General features: G+C 37.7%; 1 protein-coding gene and 1 long non-coding RNA gene across 7 annotated transcripts in view; one reads left to right on the top strand and one right to left on the bottom strand.

Moving 5' to 3' along the window:
- Nucleotides 1–6,600, bottom strand: part of DPH5 (diphthamide biosynthesis 5) — a 37,381-nt gene extending 30,781 nt beyond the window's left edge. For 3 of the 4 annotated variants that reach the window (XM_060139498.1, XM_060139496.1, XM_060139499.1), the window contains exons 1-2: nt 5,959–6,095; nt 5,576–5,733 (exon numbers count right to left, since the gene is read on the bottom strand). In XM_060139498.1, coding sequence (XP_059995481.1) covers nt 5,576–5,710 — 135 coding nt within the window. In that variant the 5' untranslated portion in view covers nt 5,711–5,733; nt 5,959–6,095. Of the gene's footprint in view, nt 1–5,575; nt 5,734–5,958; nt 6,096–6,497 lie in introns of those variants that run through there. The other variant, XM_060139497.1, reaches the window with a different exon arrangement.
- The window catches only part of LOC132514580 (uncharacterized), an 84,966-nt gene continuing 71,494 nt past the window's right edge, over nt 6,131–19,602 (top strand). For 2 of the 3 annotated variants that reach the window (XR_009538859.1, XR_009538858.1), the window contains exons 1-2: nt 6,241–6,563; nt 18,776–18,818. This is a non-coding gene — a long non-coding RNA (uncharacterized LOC132514580). The other variant, XR_009538860.1, reaches the window with a different exon arrangement.

The following is a 19,602-nucleotide window of genomic DNA, read 5'->3' as shown; positions in this document are numbered from 1 at the left end:
ATTTCTTAAAAATCAAGGAGTCACAGGTTACTAAGTTAATGCTGGCAGTAATCCTATCCAATATTTTATAAATGACTTAACAACAGAAAACCCACTCTCTCCTCAAGACTTTTATCATGATCACTTCATATTTATCACTTACCCTAAACCAAGAAATATTTCATTATCTAATTCAAACAACAGATTATTTATTTTTTTAAAACATCCTCCTTAAAGAGAAACACACATTAACACCTCAATATAATCAAAGGTTGATCCTCTTTAAAAAGAATGTTTAAAAAAAGGAAGAGCTTGCTAAAGCAGAAATAGACTGGTACTACATTATTTTTATCTTAACCACTTATTTATGTATTCGTTCAACCACTCATTTGAAAAATATTTCTGTGTACGACCTCCATGCCGAGCTCTATGCATGATGTTGGGAAACAGTGTGAATGAGACACACATGACCTCTGCCCTATGGAGCATAATGTCTAGCGGGGAATTAACTACCACATTATATGTGCTATAGGAACATCAAAGCTAGTCAGGGTCAGGAAAGGAAAATTTAAAAAACAAGCAGCACCATTTAACAAATGATTTTAAATTTATACTATATATTATCCAATGATTGATTACAGTTTTCGTATCTCAGCCCTAATCTTCTCCACTCGTGAAAATGAAGGTAAAACTCAAAATTAGTTCTTAGTTTTCCATTGGTGGGTTTTGTATATAGGGAAGAAAGTAAAAACTAACAGCTAAAATTACTTTTGGGTATTTCTGGAAGGATACACAAGAAATTAGTAATGATTGCCTCCAGAAGGAAGAACTGGGATAGAAATCTTTTGATGTATATATACCTTTTAGTATCTTTGAGTTTCAAACTATTTAACATATTACTTAGTCAAAAAGTAGAAGAGTAAAGGCTCAAAGTAGCATATGGAAACAAATGCAAGAACAAAATCTTAAAAAGAAAACAAAAACACTAACATTTAAAGTAGGAATGGAAAAATAAGGAGCTTACAAAGGGGACCGAGAAAAATGAAAAAGCAGAAATAAAACCAATAGAGAGCCATGTCTTGAAAGTCGGTTTCAAGGAATAGTCAACTATGTCAAAAGAAGTAAAACAGACAAAAATTCAAAACTATCCTCTGGAGTTCTCAGGTACTAAATAATTGTTCAATAAACAGAGAAGTATTTCAGAGAAATGGAATTCAGCTTGTAGGAGTCTTGAGACATAAGGGGACGTGGGGGGACAAGAGAAGTATACTGCTTTTTCAAAAAGCTTTGGAAAAAGGAGAGAGAAACAGAATAATAACTATGGGGAAAAGAGGTTTAAAAAAGGAGAGTTTTCGGAATGGACAATACACTTGATCCTTGAAGAATGCAGGGGTTAGGGGTGCCGACCCTTCACAAAGTCAAAAATCTGAGTATAACCTATAGTCAGCCCTCCATATCCGTGATTCCTCCATAACCGTGGATTCAACCAACCTCGAATCAAGTAGTACAGTAGTATTTACTATGGAAAAAAAAACCCAAATATAAGTGGATCTGTGCAGTTCAAACTCAAGTTGTTCAAGGGTCAACTGTATTTGACCCTTGAGAGGACAAAAGGATATTAATATAGATCGAACATAAAGAAGAAAGAATAATTGACAGGAGAAAGGTTCCAAAGGAATGGAGAGAAGAAGTTTGAAAGAAAACCCATCTAGATGGCATTAGACTTGAACAGGAAGAGAACGTCATCTTACAAGTCATTTTCTAAGACTGGAGGGAGGACAGATTCAGATTTAGGGTACGGATAAATAGGAAGCTAATAAAGGTCATAGATGATGGCCTCATTTTTCTCAATGCAAAGTTCTTTACTGTTCTCTCCTATCCCTCCAATCTCAATCCACAGCAGTTAGATAGGAGGACAAGGAAACAGAGTTGGCTGGTATACCGAGGTGAAGTATGTTAGGAAGAAAGGAGAAGGAACAATGATAAATATAATTAACACTGCCGTACTCTACGTATGAAAGTTGTTAAGAGAGTAAATCCGAAGAGTTCTCATCACAAGGAAAACAATTCTTTTTCTTTTACTTTGTATCTATATGACATGATGAATGTTCACTAAAGTTATTGTAATCATTTCATGATGTGAGAAAGTCAAATCATTATGTCACTTATACACTTTAAACTTTTACAGTGCTGTATATCAATTATATCTCAATAAAACTGGAAGGAAAAAAAGAGGGAAAAGATACACCAGAGGAAAATGAAAGTTATTTTGGTGTTGCCCAAGGACAAGTTATAGCAAATATTTGTTTTTCTCCTCCCTGCTTTTGCTCACTATTATTTTTTCTTCAGCAAGGAATGTTCTTTCTCTTCCCCTTACCAAATCTTATCTATAGTAATAACTGTCTCTTGCTCTTCCCCTTATCAAATATCATCTATAATAACAATATCTGTAATAATACATTTACAATGGGCTTACTCTGTGGTCAGGCACTCTTCTAAGAACTTGTGCATATGAATTCGTTTAATCTTTACCACAATTTATGACATAGGCACTATTTTTATTCCTGTTTTACAGATAAGAAAAAGAGCAAAGAAAATTTAAATGACTGTCCAAGGACACAGAACAATAGTTGACTGCAGGACTTCACAGAACTGCAAATGGGGCATAGACAAGCAGAGATGAATGATCTCTGCTTTATGCAGGGTAGCTAGGGCCCCAAAGTTAGTCCTCGCAGGCCATGAGCAGCTTCCTCCATTTATCCTGAAGAACTATACAAATATTACCATTTTGTATTTGGACCATGATTTAAACAAAAGAAACAAAACAAAAATAAAACAATTGAGATGTGTCGTTTGAAAACATAGCTCAAATTCCATCTGTTCCATAGTATTCCCTGACCAGCACAGCCTGAAGTGACCTTCTCTCTTACATGTACCTCAATTGTAATTAATACCTAGTAGCTATTTGAGATAGCTTCTACTACTTAATTGGTGAAAAAGTGTTGGCTTAAATAAAATAATCAAGTTCTTGTCAGCAATATAATTTTATAGTTTCTCTCTTCCACTACTGTCATGAATTGTTATTTACATCTTCCAGTATTGTTTAAGTTTTCCTGGGTAAACACAGATGAATCATGACCCACTTAAGAACAAAGATCATAGCTTATATCTCGTTGTATAACGTATATAGGTGCGTTATATCAAATCAGCACATAAGATAATAATTTAGCCACAGAAAGTGCCTAAAGAAATCCAAACTGTATATACCAAAACTAAAAGTCTTTCCTGGATTCACTGTCTCTAGTTTAATTAACTTCTGAATAATAGGGAATATATAAACGATACTACCCATCTGGCAATTTGAAAATAATAGCTTTCAATGTAAGAACAGATAAATTCTAGATTTCTTTAGCAACATCCATGTGGCCCTTTTTAAAAAACAATTATTTTGTGTAATTAGTGATAAAAGGAAGCATATATTCATTGCAGAAAACAGAATTTTCCCATCTTTTTTTCACTGTATAATAACTATCTAGAGTTATTGAGACCAGATTGTACGATCACATCTTAACAACTTTTTAAGTAATTTGTTTAAAAAAGAAAGAAAAGGTAGAAATTAAAGGAAGAAAGTGGCTGAAGATAAAGTGGTTCTAAAATTTTACTGGGCAATATAAGGCATGATTGTATTTATTCATACCTTACTTTATTCCAGAAAGGATTCATTTAAGGTGGCTGATGTATGGAAAGTTGTTCAGGGAAGAACATGAATTGAGGACCCAGAGGGGCTCACGGAGAGCAGATCAGTAGAATTTTGTGACCCGGGGGATCCAGGATTGACCACTTTACTTGAATTCTAACTTCTCTGTAGGTGTTCTGTGACGTTATATTTTGTGAAGCTATTATCTATCCCTAAGAGTACAGAGACACAGTATGGTCAAAAGTGGTGGATCTCAACTGAGGACTGCTTTGGCCCATATTCTGGCTCTATCATTCACTATCTGTATGACCCTGGACAAGTTTCTCTGTGCCTCTAAAACTGCGAACAGTAATTAAAGAGTAATAATCCTGTTCTACATGTAAAGTGTTTAAAACAGTGCATAATAAGTGTTCTAAAAATATTAGCACTTTTTATTGTTGAGGAATAGAATTCTAGTACCTTAACAAAGTACATATAATTTACCTGTGAGGTTGAGCTCAGCCCCAGATCTTGACCCTGTATGTAGTAACTCTACAAATATGTTTTTGGAAAAAAAAAATAATACCTAAAAAAAACATAGCAGTCAAAATTAACATTTAGCTAGCACTTAAATTTGCAAAGCACTTTCAAATACATCATCTTAATAAATGATACACTCTTAATAGCCTTCCAACTGATTATTATCTCCATTTGACAAATGAAGAAACTGAGGTTTAGAGACGTTTGGAAATGTATCTGTTAACAACTCATGTTTTCTGAATGCTTTTGTGCCAGACGCTATGCTAAAATCCTATAAGGTAGGCATTTCTGTCCTCTTTTTACAAAGTAAGAAACTAGTTAAAGGGCTTGTCCAAGGTCACATGTTAACATGTGACAGAGCAAAGACATAAAACCACGTCCAATTCTATAAAACTACTGATTTGTCTATATTCTCTAAAAAGATTTTAAGTTCATTCTAATTGCCCTTTATCACTAATTAGAGAGGAACATTTCTATCATCTTGAGCTTGGATATTAATAAACTGGAGCCAACAAATCAAAGCTGTTCATTAGACACAACTTTTATTTCAACGCATGGCCAATCAAGTAGCAGTCCTTCGTTAAGATTTTAAAGAAACTCTGAGACCTTCAGAATTCTCTGGGCTGTGAATCTGAGAGGCCAGAAGACCTGAAATTCTCTAGGTCACCTTTTTCTCTGGAAGACTTGATAGACCAGACAATCCTAAAATGTTGTCCCTCCTCCTATAACATGTCCATCAATCTTATCATCTTAATTTACATTGTATTTGAAATTTGACAATGAACCTGAATTTGACCCCTCCTCCAAAATTTACTGAGCCCTTAACCAAAGCCAGGTAAATGTATGATATACTAGCAAATTCTACAGTTACTAAGTTCCAGGCTCACTCAACACATCCAAGTGTATAGGTATAAGCCTTACTGGGAGATTATTCAAAGGTTAGATCTCTCTGGATATGATACAGACAGAACGGCGATTACCATTCCCTATGGAAATACTTCAAGGGGGGAGGTTTTCAGCTTGGTTCCTGAATACATTACCAACTCATTAAGGCTGTGTCAGAAAGGATTTCTTGTCTATCTCATGAAATACGGGATTCTGATAATTATCCCCAGGAGTGTAAAATAACTTTCCTATTTAATGGAGAAAGCTACACAATTAGACTTGTAAAGTAAGAAAAAGCACGCTTTCATTTTACAAGTCACTTGGTTAGTGTGTTATTTCCATTCTTGTACTCCTCAGATTCTTAATAATAAGCAGGGCATGTGTTTTAAAGGATTTGAACCAACAGACCTGAAAAATTCGGCTCAGCTTGGTGTAATAAAAATCAGCTGTTAAATATCGTTCTTCCCAGGAGGCTGGAAAGCCTTAAGCACCTACCAGAACTTCCTTCCCTACAGTCAGGACTGAGGTATAGGCTTCCAGATACACTCGACTGCAGCGTCTTAGAACTTCCAGCCCCTTGACTGTGATGTCCTTGGCATCTCCCAGGCCCAAACCGATCATGTAAAGCATTTCAAAGTCCAGGGGGAGGGCGACTGCAGGACGAAATGAATAAGAAAATCAAGTGTCAGCTACATGGAGGATGCCTAAAATCTAGTGATGAACACTTAGACGAAAACCAAAATAGCACGAGGAGGGACGGCATGTCACAAGGAGGGAGGTTTAAGAACCTTACTTCAAGGCTTTTAAATAAGGACTGTACTGTTTATAAACAACCCTACCCACTTTCTCTCTTGTTACACAAACCTAGGATCAATTACCCTTTGAGAGAATCGTAGCTGGGTCACCGTCCTCCCCAAACTCCTATCTGCCGCGGTTTCCCAGAAGAAGCTGCCCACCCGGAGGAATTGCGCGGAGCTAGGATCCACGCTGCCACCTCACCTACGGTGCCGCAAAGCGCCGGCGCTGCGCTTTGCGGCACTTTACGACTAGCTGGAAGTGATGGGTCGTTCTGGCAGCTGGCTGGGCGCCCTTGTCCCACCGCGACTAAGAATGATACCCAGGCTGCTGGGGCGGAGAGGCGAAAGGTCAGCAAGTCGGAGGGAGTCTGACCAGTGCCCACAGCATGATCTTTGGGAACGGACGAGGCCTGCCCGCGACTCCCTATGTTTAAGCCCCCAGCCTGGGACCGGCTAAGTGCCGGAGCTCTTCGCCCGCGAGGAGAGCCGGCGGCGAAGTTGGCCCGAGGAGCCCCACGCCCTCCCCCTCTCCTCCTCCAGACGCACTAGGGGGTGGCGGGTGGAAGGGGTTTCCCTAGTCTGCCCTGGGATTGCCCAAGTGCGCACGTTCCCATCCTCGCCTTTTCATTCGGCCGTAGTTTCACCAGCTGCCTTCCTCGTGAGCTGCCAGCTTGGCGAACCCGTTGGTGAGTGTTAGTTCAGATTTCCCAGCGGGGCGGTGATTCCTTGGGCTTGTCCCCAAGACCTCATTCTGGAGTGCCCCAAGGGGCATGACGGGAATCTGTCTCAGTCATCGTCAGTGTCGGGAAGGCCAGAACCCTCCTGTGCCCCGAGAAGTGACCTTTAAGAATGCTCAGGCATTTCAGACCTCGTCCCAATGCTTCCACAGGGGGAATTCTTAAAGTGGTTGGTTAAATGAAGTTCCAATGTCGAAATGATTTGTTTTGACTGAATATGCTCTTCCTAAGGTCACTAATGACCTCATCCAAGTTCAGAAGACAAGTTCCATGGCTTATCTTAGTAGACAGTGTTGATTATTCAGAGTTTTCCTTGTGCTTCTCTGACAATGCCTTGTGTCTTTTTTGCTCAACTCTACTTCCTTTAGCCTAGGCTTATCTTTTCTCCCCGAATTTCATCCACCTTTTGGCCTTCTTATTGTGTACACTCTTTAGTGGTTGGTTCTATCCACTCACATTATATCAATCCATTCCTCAATAAACAAAAATAAACTCAAAATGTCTCATAGATGTAAGTGAAAAACTTGAAACTTCCAAAGGAAAACAGGAGAAAATATTTGTGACCTTACTTAGGCAAAGATTTCTTAGGTGCAACACCAAAAGCATGATGCAGAGAAGATAAAATGAAAAAATTATACTTAAACAAAATAAAAACTATGGTCTTCAGAAAACACTGAAACCACACACAGGGAGAAAATATTTGCAAAGCATATATCTGGTAGAAGACTTATATTGAGAACATACAAAGAACTCTCAAAACACAATAATAAGAAAACAAATTAATTTTTTAAATGGGGAAATATTATGAGCAGACACATCCCCAGAGAAGTTATATGAATAGCAAATAAACATTTGAAAAGATGCAAAACATCATTAGGGAAATAACAAATAAAACCACCATGAGCTACTACTACACACCTATTAGAATGGCTAAAATCAAAAACAAAAACAAAATCCTGAATATTCAGTCTCACGATTTCAAATATCTCTATGTTTTGCTGACTCAAATTTCAACCTCCCATTCAGATCTCCTCCTCAGCATCCTGTATTTAACTTCCTTCTGGAAATCACCTAGATAACCCAGAGGCATGTCAAATCCAACACATCCAAAGCTGAATCCATCAGCTTTCAACTTGGCTTTTCCTTCTGTGTTATCTACTTTGATGGGAAGACTTTGTTATCTATTGACTCTTATTCCAATACAGACACCTGGAAATCACCTCACATTTTAATCCAACAATCTGCTGGTCTTTCTTAGTAGAAACCATACCTACCATCACAATCTTGATTCAGGTCCTCATTATGTCACTCCTGCAGCTGGTCACCATGTCTCCCTCACATTCATCCTTCTCTCAGGAGCCAGGGAGATCTAGCTAAGATACAATCTGAAAATGTCACTCCACTTCTAAATCCTTATCAGGCCAAGAGAAAGTCCAGGCTCCTTTATATATCCCACAAGATCATCCATGATATGACAACTGCCTACCTCCATAGCTTCATCTGTCTCCATTACATACCATGAGCTTTTTCTCTAGCAGTACAGTTCTGTGCCCACAACATGCTGCTCTGTGCCTTTAGTCAGGCGGCCACCTCAGCATAGAATACCCTCTCCCATTTTCTCCTGCCTAAATCACTGCTACCCATTCTTTAAGACTAAACTCAGCAAGCAGTCCCAGAGATCCCCCAGCTAGGTTAGGTATCTCCTTTTTCTTACAGTAACACTCCACACATATACTTATTGGTCAATTTAAGTGTTTCGTAATTGTGTATCTTCTTTACCAAACCGTAAATTTCATGAAGTCAGGGACTGTATTTTATTTATATTCTCATCCCTAAGCCTTAGCCCAGTGTCTGGCACATGGTAGGTATTCAATAAATCTTTATTAAATAGGTCATTATCCACTACTAGCTGAGCAATTTCTTTGAGATGATGTCTTTTTCTGTCTTTACGAAATGCAGGGAGTGATATGCTTTTGATGACTACCAAAAAATCATTGATAGAATTATCAAACATAAAGATGCCTTGCTTATGACACTTTAGAAAGTCATTTATGTTGAAAGGCTTATGACACATATCATATATACTTTATATGTACAAAACATACATACCTAAGCATATAGCTGATTAAATGATATCATATTTAGTATGTAAATTTTCCAATGTACTGGTCATTTTTTAACATGTTTTTGTTTTTATTTTCTTTGAGTGATTTCAAACAGCTTCATAGGGAAAGGGCATTGACAAAAAGAATAATTAGTAATCCAAAGGAAGGTATACTTTATCTCCTTTCAGGAAATCTATATTGAAAATGAAGTTATTCTGAGTAGGTAAAGAAATATTGTATTTTTAGATACACAAATAATTTCAAGTCTTACTTTTCAAAATTCAGTTAAAGGAACTTACTTTCACTATAGAATTCTTGAACAAACCAGGCTTTCTGCCTGCCTTCATTTCTCAATAGCAGTGTGAATTTGGATGACTTTTCTGGAGGTAGATTGATGAAGGTGTTATGGCAGTCATTTTCCTCCTCAACTCAATATAAGCAGCAAAAACTGGTCTCATCTTTTTTTGCAGAATTATTCTGTGTGATTTGGTTTCTCCCTTGCCTCGTAAAACAGGTTTCAAGTATGATTGCATTTTCCCCAACAATTTATCGTTAAAAATTTCAAATATATAGAAAAGTTAACACAATTTTACAGTAAGTGTCCATACAGTGACCTCCTAGGTTCTACAGTTTTAACATTTTGCTGTATTTTTTCAATCATACATTTATCCACCCACTCAGCCATCAGCCCATGTTATTATTTTGTTGCATTTCCAAGGGAGTTACAGACATAAGCACGCATATGATTGCATTTTGCGTGAAAGATAAACCCCTCATCTAGGTAACAGATTAACAAAACATACATATCTAAGCATATAGCTGATTAAATGATACCATTTCTTCATCTAATTTCAGCAGGGCCTTGAGAATTTTGCTTTAAAACAGTTTAGTTTTTAATCAACACTGTAACATTATTTTGATGATAATGAAAGCAAATAGAATATTTATTTCTAACGTCATAGCAAATATGAAATTTCATACGTAGCAGAAGACAGGGGCATGGTTATAGAGAACCATTATTCTAGGGGAAAAAAGGGGGGGATAAAAGCCTTTTTAGTGTAAAGAATAACAAGGATCATGGGGGGCCTGAAGAGTTTTCTGCTTTCTATTTCTGCTTTCATGTAGGACAATAGCAAATCATCCCTGAGGGTAAACATTCAGGTCTTTCCTGAAAGGTCTTTAAGATGCTTTCGTAACCTTTGTTAGTAACTCATTTTTAGTACCTTCACTGTCAGAAATTCTTCTTATAGCTAATCTAAGACCTTCAAGCAGTAGTCATAAAATGTGAAAAAGAGATGCAGATAGTCATAAGAAGTTAATACTGATGGGTTTTCCATTCCATTGTCATAAACACATCATATAGTAGTTTTATATTAAAGTGATAACACATAGTTGAGACACTGCATTACATTATGAACAAATTGTAATTACCTTACATCTGAAAGGACTCATCCATCAATTTTCCTATTTGAGTTCATTGTGTGTCTTTTGAAAAGAAGATATCAGGGCTACTGAGTAAACTCCATCTGACCTTATTGTGAATAGAGAGTATTATTTTACTCTGAAGCTGTTCCCAGAGATTGCCTCTTTGTTAGAGGAAATTTTGATTAATATCCGTAGAGCTTAGAAACCCTGAATTGATTGTCATTATTTTCTAACAATTCACAAATAAGTTATAATTAAAGATAGCATTGCTTCAGAAGACAGAATTATATTTACTAAGATCAAGAAAAGTTCTGAAGTTACATTATTGTGCATTTGCTTACTCAGGGGGAAAAAAGTAATTGTTTATTCAGTGATCTTGCTCATCTACACATTTTACATGATGTGATCATGTAAAATGCACAATAATATTTTTTTAAAAAAACCTCCATATCCATAGTGATTTTCTGTGAAAAATATGGAATTTTTACTGTTATTTTTAACCCTAACTTAATAGATTGAAAGAGTAACCATGTGGACTGATTGTAAGAAAATCACTTACAACCCTATATTTTTGTGTAAAGTAACTCCCCAAGATGTTTCCTTGTGTGTGTAAACTTTTTTTCTTCGTTTCTAACCCATTTTTATACTTGGCAATTCCTTCCTCCAAAGAATATTGCTAAAAAGGTAGAATCAGGGATACATAGTTTCACTCTTTCTACCCTTAAAAAACTACATCCTGCCCTTTTAAGATTTATTTAGGGAAACATATCTCAATTAGCCAAGATTTGGTGGGAGAAGGAGCCAAAGTTCTTAAAAGTAGTCTATCAACCCCCCCACACACCCTCACTCTACTACTCTTGTATTTCTCTGACCTCACTTCCTGCTATTCTCCCTACCACCACCACCATCCCCTCCACAGATATCTGTGTGGCTCTGGCTCCACTTCCTTGAAGTCTTTGCCCCAAATTTACCTCCTCAGTGAGGCCTAATCTGTATAAAACTGATACTTCCAATCACTTCATCTGCTCTTTTCCCCCAGAGCACATGTTCATCTTCTAACATAACTGTATAATTTACTTACTTATTACGTTTATTGTCCATGTTGTCCTAGAATATAAGCACCACAAGGGCAGGGATTTGTTGTTCCATTTGATTTACTAATGTGAAGGAAATACCTAGAACAGTGTTTGGCACATATGCTCAATAGATGTATGTAGAATGAATGAGTGCATATCTACATATGGTAATATATTATAAATACATTTTTTATTCATAAGGGAAGAACTGTGCAGAGAGAAGTTTGCATAATTATTAAGAACTCAGGTTTTCGTGTCACTCAGACCTTGGTTTAAGTTTAGGTGTTTTCTGTTCAGTAGTGTTACTGAACCAAACTTGGGTCTCCTTACCTGCGCACAATAAAGACAATCTACTGACAATGAATTGTGGTGATGGGAAGTACAGCATTTATTGCAGGGTGCCAAGCAAGGAGAACAGGCAGCTCATGCTCAAAAGACCCAAACTCCCCAATGGCTTTCAAGGAAGGGGTTTAAAGGCACTGTGAGGGAGGGGACTGCAGGGTACATGATCAGCTCATGCATAGTTCTCAGATTTGTTGGCATCAAGGTAAAGTTTCAAGCATCATCAACCTTTGGGTTTCAATGGGTCTAGGGTCTATGTGCGTGTGGTCAGTGTTTTTACATCTGATGGGGGTCTGCTTCCTCTAAAAACAACTTAGGAATGTGTGTCAGGCCTTTATATATTTTAGGGAACTTGGAGTTCGGTGATTCTGCCATGTGGCAGATTTATAGTCTAAACTGTTACCAGTTTCCCAGCCCAATGGCTATTTGTCTCCACATCTTCACATTTCCTAATCATTAACTCTTGAGTCAGCCTTTTGAGACTCAAGGGAGGCCTGGGAAACTAAAGCAAAAGCCTTTTACTTCAAAGGACAGGGACACAGGGGCTTGTATGTGGTTTCAGTAGTTCATTCCCTTTCTAAACCTCAGTTTTCTCATCTGTGGAAATAGTGATAATAATACCATCCCTCATAGGATTATTGTGAAGATAAATGAAAGAATACATATTAAGGACTTAGCATAGTGTCAGGCAATTAGTAAAGATTCAATCAACACTGGCAGATATGGAGTTTGAAATTAATTTTATAGTAATCTACAGTGTCCATCAGATTATGAGAATCAGCCCTTATCTCCCACCTAGATTGGTTCTCATTCTTTTCCTCATTCACAATAGTTCTCTGAAATCATTACATAGTTCATTATAGACCAGTCCTCTAGATGGACTATTTTATTGATTCACAAAGGGTCATCTTAAGCAAACATTATTATTATACTCTGAGGTGCTTTCTGAGAAAAACTTTGTTTCTATCATTTAATTGAGTTTAGCACTGTAAACTTGATTGGCACCAAATAAATGTTGCTTGGCAATATGTTAATACTTAAAATAGAAGATGGCTAGCATGCAGATGGACTTTGTTTCTTAGTATTATAGTAAACAAAATCTACTGGTGAGCAGAGAAGATGTTCACTTGGGTTTGAAACAATTTTTAAAAATTTTAGATACTCAACAACAATTAAAAAAGTAATTGTGGTACATTCATACAATACAATACTATACAGCAATGAAAAAAATGAACTACTGTTACATAAAACAACATGGATGAATCTCAGGATCTCAACATGGATAAGTAAAAGAGTACCTTGGAAATGGGATATAGCTTACATACAGCAAAGTCCACAAAATCTTAAGTGTACAGTTTGATAAGTCTGCTCTGATCATTGTATCTGACTTTTGTTGGACATAAGCACTCATTTCTCTTGGTATATACCCAGGAATTGGAATTGCTAGGTTATAGGATGCATGTGTTTTTACTTCAGTAGATGGTGCCAAACAGTTTTCCAAAGTGTTTGTACAATTTACATTCTCACCAGCAAGAGATGAGAGTTCCTGTTCCCCCATTTCCTTGCCAATACTTGGTATGGTGAGTCCTTCGAATTTTGGTGAGTGTGTATTGTTATCTCATTGTGGTTTTAGTATGCAGTTCCTTGATAATTAAGATGTTTATCACCTCATATGTAATTTTTTTCTTGAGTCATTCTTTAATTTCTTTATTCTTTAATAGTTTTAAATAAATGTATTTATTTATTTATTTTTGGCTGCATTGGGTCTTCGTTGCTGAGCACAGGCTTTCTCTAGTTGCAGTGAGCAGGGGCTACTCTTCGTTGTGGTGCGCGGACTTCTCATTGCAGTGGCTTCTCTTGTTGTGGAGCATGGACTCTAGGTGTGCAGGCTTCAGTAGATGTGGCACATGGGCTCAGTAGTTGTGGCTTGTGGGCTCTAGAGTGCAGGCTCAGTAGTTGTGGCACACGGGCTTAGTTGCTCCATGGCATGTGGGATCTTCCCAGACCAGGGATCAAACCTGTGTCCCCTGCATTGGCAGGTGTACCACCAGGCAAGTCCCTGTTTCCCTGTTTATTCTTTAATATTAAAACAATATCAATTTTTGTATTGGATGAAAGTGGTTTTTTGTTTGTTTACTATATGATTCCATTTATATAAAATTCTATAAGAGGTAAAAGGTTAGTGGCAGAAAGATCAGTGGGCCAAAGATGGGAGAAAGGATTGACTGCAAGAGGCATGAGGGAACTTTTTGAAGTGATGAAAATACTCTATATCTTGATTGTGGTGGTGGTTGTATATTTGTCAAAACTCATTGAATTGTATACTGAAAATTGATCAGTTTTATTGTATGTAAATTATACTTCAGTAAAAAGCTGATTTAAAAACTGAAGTAGGTAAATATAGTTTGCTCATGAAAAAATAGAAAATGTGATCTTGAAAGAGAAAGGAGGAACATTGTATTACAAATCAAAATAAATCCCCTTTATAGTTTATATATTTCATCTTCAGCTTTTAAATAGTCAATTTTCCAGCCTCATCTCTTGTGCTGAACATTAGTCTCTAGTGATACCAAACTTGGTAAGAAGTCCTCCATGCACACTATATTGTTTCTTTCTTTGCTGTCATTGGCTTATACTGAACACTTGCCTGGAACAGCTTCCTCTCTTGTCCTCCCCTGAGACTCCCACTTCCTCTCTCCCTCACCTGGCTAACTCCTACCTACCCTTGAAGACTCAGTGTGGAATTCACCTTGGATGAAAGTATTTTTAAAGACAGTATTAATTGAAAACATTTCTAAGCAAGTTTATTTATTTTTAAAGATAATCACTGTCATTTTTTTAATCTCCTTGCTATACTTAAACAAGCAATATTTTTTCTAGCTCATTGAGGTATAGTTGAGATATAACATTGTGTAAATTTGTGTACAATAAATTTACTTGTTGTTTTAAAGCATAAGTATTTATTTCCCACATCACAATGTTATTTAAGTGGTGAATCTGTACTTGTAAGTAAGTAAACCAATTATAAACTAAGATACTTTTTTTCAGTGGGAATATGTGTGCACCAATGACTGTGCGTGCCTAAATATAATTATTCCCAGAGAGAATACCTGTGGTCAGGATGCCCATTCACTCTGGCTCTGTTGCCAGTCACTATGTGAGTTTGGACTGTTTTTTTTTTTTTTTTTGCGGTACGTGGGCCTCTCACTGTTGTGGCCTCTCCCGCTGTGGAGCACAGGCTCCGGACGCACAGACTCAGCGGCCATGGCCCACAGGCCCAGCCACTCCGCGGCATGTGGGATCCTCCCGGACCGGGGCACGAACCCGTGTCCCCTGCATCGGCAGGTGGACTCTCAACCACTGCGCCACCAGGGAAGCCCTGGACTGGTTTTGCTCTCAGTGAAATTGATGTTTTTAGCTAGATGATTTCTAAGACACACTCCAGGATTCAGAAACTTCCTTCTGTAGAATAAGCAGGTTAGAATGGAAAGAATACTAGACCAGGAATCAACCTGGGCTCTGCACCTGTGGGCCTTTGCTTCATTTCATGGTTCTAAACCCCAGTAAGTTTCTTTGTCATCGTACTCTTTTCCTACCTTCCCTCCTTTAACAGATTCTGATATAAAACAGTGAGCAATGCAGTAATTCCTTAAGCCTGGAAATTAGCATAACCAGAATATAAATTTTTTAAAAACCATATAAGTTGTTATTAAATGTGTACACTAATAAACTATGTAGACATTGAGTTATTCAGATTTAGTAATACGGTCACTTATGATACTTAGAGTGTTTTTATTTCCTATGATAAATCTAGAAACTTTTTGAACCAAAATTAAACCCCTGGGGCTTCCCTGGTGGCGCAGTGGTTGGGAGTCTGCCTGCCGATGCAGGGGACACGGGTTCATGCACCGGTCTGGGAAGATCCCACATGCCACAGAGCGGCTGGGCCCGTGAGCCATGGCCGCTGAGCCTGTGCGTCCTGACCCTGTGCTCCGCAACGGGAGAGGCCACGGCAGTGAGAGGCCCGCGTACCGCAAAATAAACAAAAAGAAAAAAAACCAAAATTAAACCCCTGTCTATATCAAGTTGCAGAATTTCCACAAAATTAATTTTCTTGGAATAGATTTGGTTTGCATTTTCTAAATCCTAGGCAGGCATAGGACATGATTCACCGTAACCTTATTTCCTTGCATTTTACTTTATTTTATTTGTTTTTTTGCTTGTTTTACAGTAGTTTTCTGCTGTAGCTGAGTATCATTGTTTCTTTTCAGCAATTTCATCACCTCACTATCAAAGCCCATTAAATTTTCTGAAAATAATTTGCTTATTGGGATCCAGACTCAAGTAAGATCTATTTTAATCTTATCTTTGCTTCTGGTTGTTGCTCCTCTTTGGACATTCATTAAATAATATGCACTTGATGAAATTCTAACAGTAGTATCAAAGATATTATTTACTCCTTGAATACCAGTTGTAGAAGCAGTAGAAAGCTGTGAGTAAGAAAGAGCTTGGGCTTTGAAGTGAGACTACTAGACTACTAGACTACTAGAGTGGGGGCTACTCTTCGTTGCGGTGCACGGGCTTCTCATTGTGGTGGCTTCTCTTGTTGGGGAGCACAGGCTCTAGGCACGTGGGCTTCAGTAGTTGTGGCACGCAGGCCCAGTATTGTGGCTCGCAAACCCTAGAGTGTAGGCTCAGTAGTTGTGGTGCACGGGTTTAGTTGCTCCGTGGCATGTGGGATCTTCGTGGACCAGGGCTCGAACCCGTGTCCTCTGCACTGGCGGGCAGATTCTTAACCACTGTGCCACCAGGGAAGCCCGATTTTACACAGTTTCTATGTGTCCAAGTAAAACTGCACTTTAGGACCGTTCTCTCCCCTCCCCTCACCCAAAAAGTGAATGTGCCATTAATATATTTGTACTCTGAAAACATACAGATTTCTAGGCTAAAGCTCAAAGTTTTTAAAAATTATAACATAGCTGAAATATGATTTGTAATGAAAGGAAGCAAACATGGTATTAATAACCATAAAAATAAATAAAGGCTTAAACATTTTTTTCTTAAATAATGATGTGATGACATATTTTCCTTCCTAATAACTTTGTTCTATGGCCAATTAAACTCCATCAGTAAGTTGGGGGTGTTTGGGGGTATTGTGGTGCGAGACTCTGGAGCCAATCCTTTTCTTAAAGAAGCTATAAGAATTCTTACATAGAAATTACACTCAGAGTCATACTGTCTTGATACATTGCTTATATCTTGTTCCTAAGGTATAAGGACCTGCATCTCTATCTTGTTGTTTCAAGACTTTGAACCGTACAACTGATTTCAGTCTTCTGAGAGACTTGATTTCTTGCCCTCTGACCCATCTCTACATTAATGAGTTCCCTTTTGCAAAGCTAGACTCCGGCAAAGTTAATTACTCACCTGTCTGAAACCATCAGGGTTACTGAGTACTTTTGAACAGGTCGTGCACTGAACAACTTTAGAAAGTGCCATTCACATAGACTACATACAACTGTACAACTGCACATGGTGGCCCAGTGACCAGTTTTCTATTTCTTAAACTATTGTTCACCTGCTATGCCCCTGCCTGGGTAGGTACCCTGAATCTTGCATTATGTGATTTCTTTGTTTTTGTTTTAAAGTAATATTATATGCCATATCATTATGTACTAGATAGAATAGCACTTTTAAAGAGTGGTCTTCATTAGATAGCATGTGCTGATTTTCCTGCCCAGTGTTTGTAGTCTTTAATTATTTGATCTCATCTGCTTTGTATATTGCTTCTGGTTAACTTGCCTCAACTTTCACAGCCACTCATTGCTCAGTGCTGTTGCATCCACCTGGAACACTCCTCTACTTTACCCATAGGAATCTCATCCTTTAAATTGTAGTTTAGAAGCTGCTCATCTATAGTATCTTACCTGAGCTGCAATTTTTCGTTTCTTCCTCTTCTGATTTCCTTTAATGTTTTATTACGATTGCATGTTACTTCTCTAGTTAGACTGTAGATTTGAAGGGCAAGCACAGTGTTTTACTGGTCTTTATCTGCTCTATAACACCTATATCAGTGCTTTGCTCATAACAGGTGCTCAATGAATATTTGTAGAGTGTCTTGGTGAGACTGCCACTTAACAAGAGCCATCAAGTAGATATGCTTAATGGAACTGAGAGGGGAGAGGCTAGAAGCAGGGAAGTGATTTGGTAAACTCTTGTAGTGATTTGTATGTGAGGTGATAATCAATCTTGAGTCTACTCAATGGCAAAATAAGTTGAGATGCACTGATTATATAAATCAATGTGGATGACCATGAACATAATTAAATGGGGGAGGGGAGGACAGGGATTGATTAAAATCTGTTGTTGATGCAAATTGGAACCTGTTTCTTATGTTTAGAAGTTTATGTCAGATGTCAGGAGAATAAAAATAAATTCAGATCTAAGTTAACAGTACTCTGCATTCACTTTAGTAATGGTTAAAACCACCGAGAAATGTATCCTTAAAAAACTTTTGTTTAATCTTTCTAAGGCTGTCTTAACATTTGATTATTTTAAATATGAAATCCAGTTTTTTGTGAAATTCAACAAAACCAGAATGTGCTGTGGGATTTTTTTTCCCACTTGTAACCAGCTGGACACAGGAATAAATAGGCATAGTGAGAGTTGAGATTATTACTCATTTTGGCAAATTATTTGGAATACTTTTATGCCTTTCTCCCCAAAAGCCCCCAAGAGCTAGACTTACTCATATCTGGAGGATCACATTTTTGACAGATTCTTGCACATTCATGAGTGTCCATCACATGCAGAGATTTAGCTTAATTCCTTTCACAACTAATTTGAAGCCCTATAATACCTAATTGACCTTAATTGTGCCTGGTTCAATATAGCAAATATTTATTGAGTGTCTGTTGTGTGTAAGGCTATGTGTCCTGTATTCTTAGGGAAAAAGAAAAGCATAAGTTACTATCTATGCTCTCTAGAAATTATATTCAGGTGGGAAAAACAGCATAAATAGCTATGTTCCATAGTGATAACATGATAATAGGCATGATACATGCTATAATACATGCTATAATACATACATGATAACATGCTATAATAAAGGCACAGGCAGTGTACAGTGGGAGAACAGAGGGAAGAAGGGATTAATTAAACTGGATACTGCTCTAATAGCTTGGTCTAATTCTGTTCTTTTTATAATATCTAGGTAACACAAGGAAGCTCTTTCTGGATGCTTGACTGGTCTCCAGGTAAGCAGAGTTTATTTATGTCACAGTTTCGGGGAGACTGTATTGGTGGGTGTTGTCCAGGGAGCCCAGCTAGTTGCAGATGAACTTCAGCCTTGCAAACATATTAACTGGATTTTCCAGGTTACCCAGAATACCAGTTTCTTAGCAGTGGGCTAAAACTAACTACATTTATCTGTTTCGGACATACAAAAATATGGGTGTCATTTTGTCAACTTTGTTAGTGTTTGGGGAGAGGTAGGGGATGTATATTCCTAATTTGGACATTCCTTCTTTTGGATACCATCTTGAAGGTTACTTGATGACCATACAATCCATACAGGAAAGTGAGTATTATTACCTAGATTCCGGGAAGACGTAAGGAAATATCAATCTTCCACACAGTATACAGGCATAATGGGATTCTTGTGAGTCCCATTTTTATAAGTTCCCAGTCTGAAGCCTGTTTCCAGGACATAAATTTGAATCAGTTGCCCTGAGGGGTTGGTATGCAGAAATGAGTGACTCACCTTGTGAGGATTCCAAACAGCTAAGTACCACCATCACTTCAGAGTGTTTTGTTGTTGTTGTTTGCATGAAAACTGCCAAAGTCCTATTGAAAAATTTCAGTTATAGGATGAGTTCAGTCAGTTTTTGTGGGCTATTTTTATGAATCTTTTCATAGAAAAATGAGTACTAGTGATTACTAGTTTAAAGTGTTGTAAATACACCTCAACAATATGGCCATGCATTCTGCATACTCAGCAGAAACAGAATATCCACTTATGTATCTATTTCAATAGTTAAT

This window comes from Lagenorhynchus albirostris, chromosome 2 (genome assembly GCF_949774975.1).
Source record: "Lagenorhynchus albirostris chromosome 2, mLagAlb1.1, whole genome shotgun sequence".
Classification (NCBI taxonomy): Eukaryota; Metazoa; Chordata; class Mammalia; order Artiodactyla; family Delphinidae; genus Lagenorhynchus; species Lagenorhynchus albirostris.
Note: the sequence above shows the minus strand (reverse complement) of the source record. Positions and strands in the feature narration are given on the sequence as shown.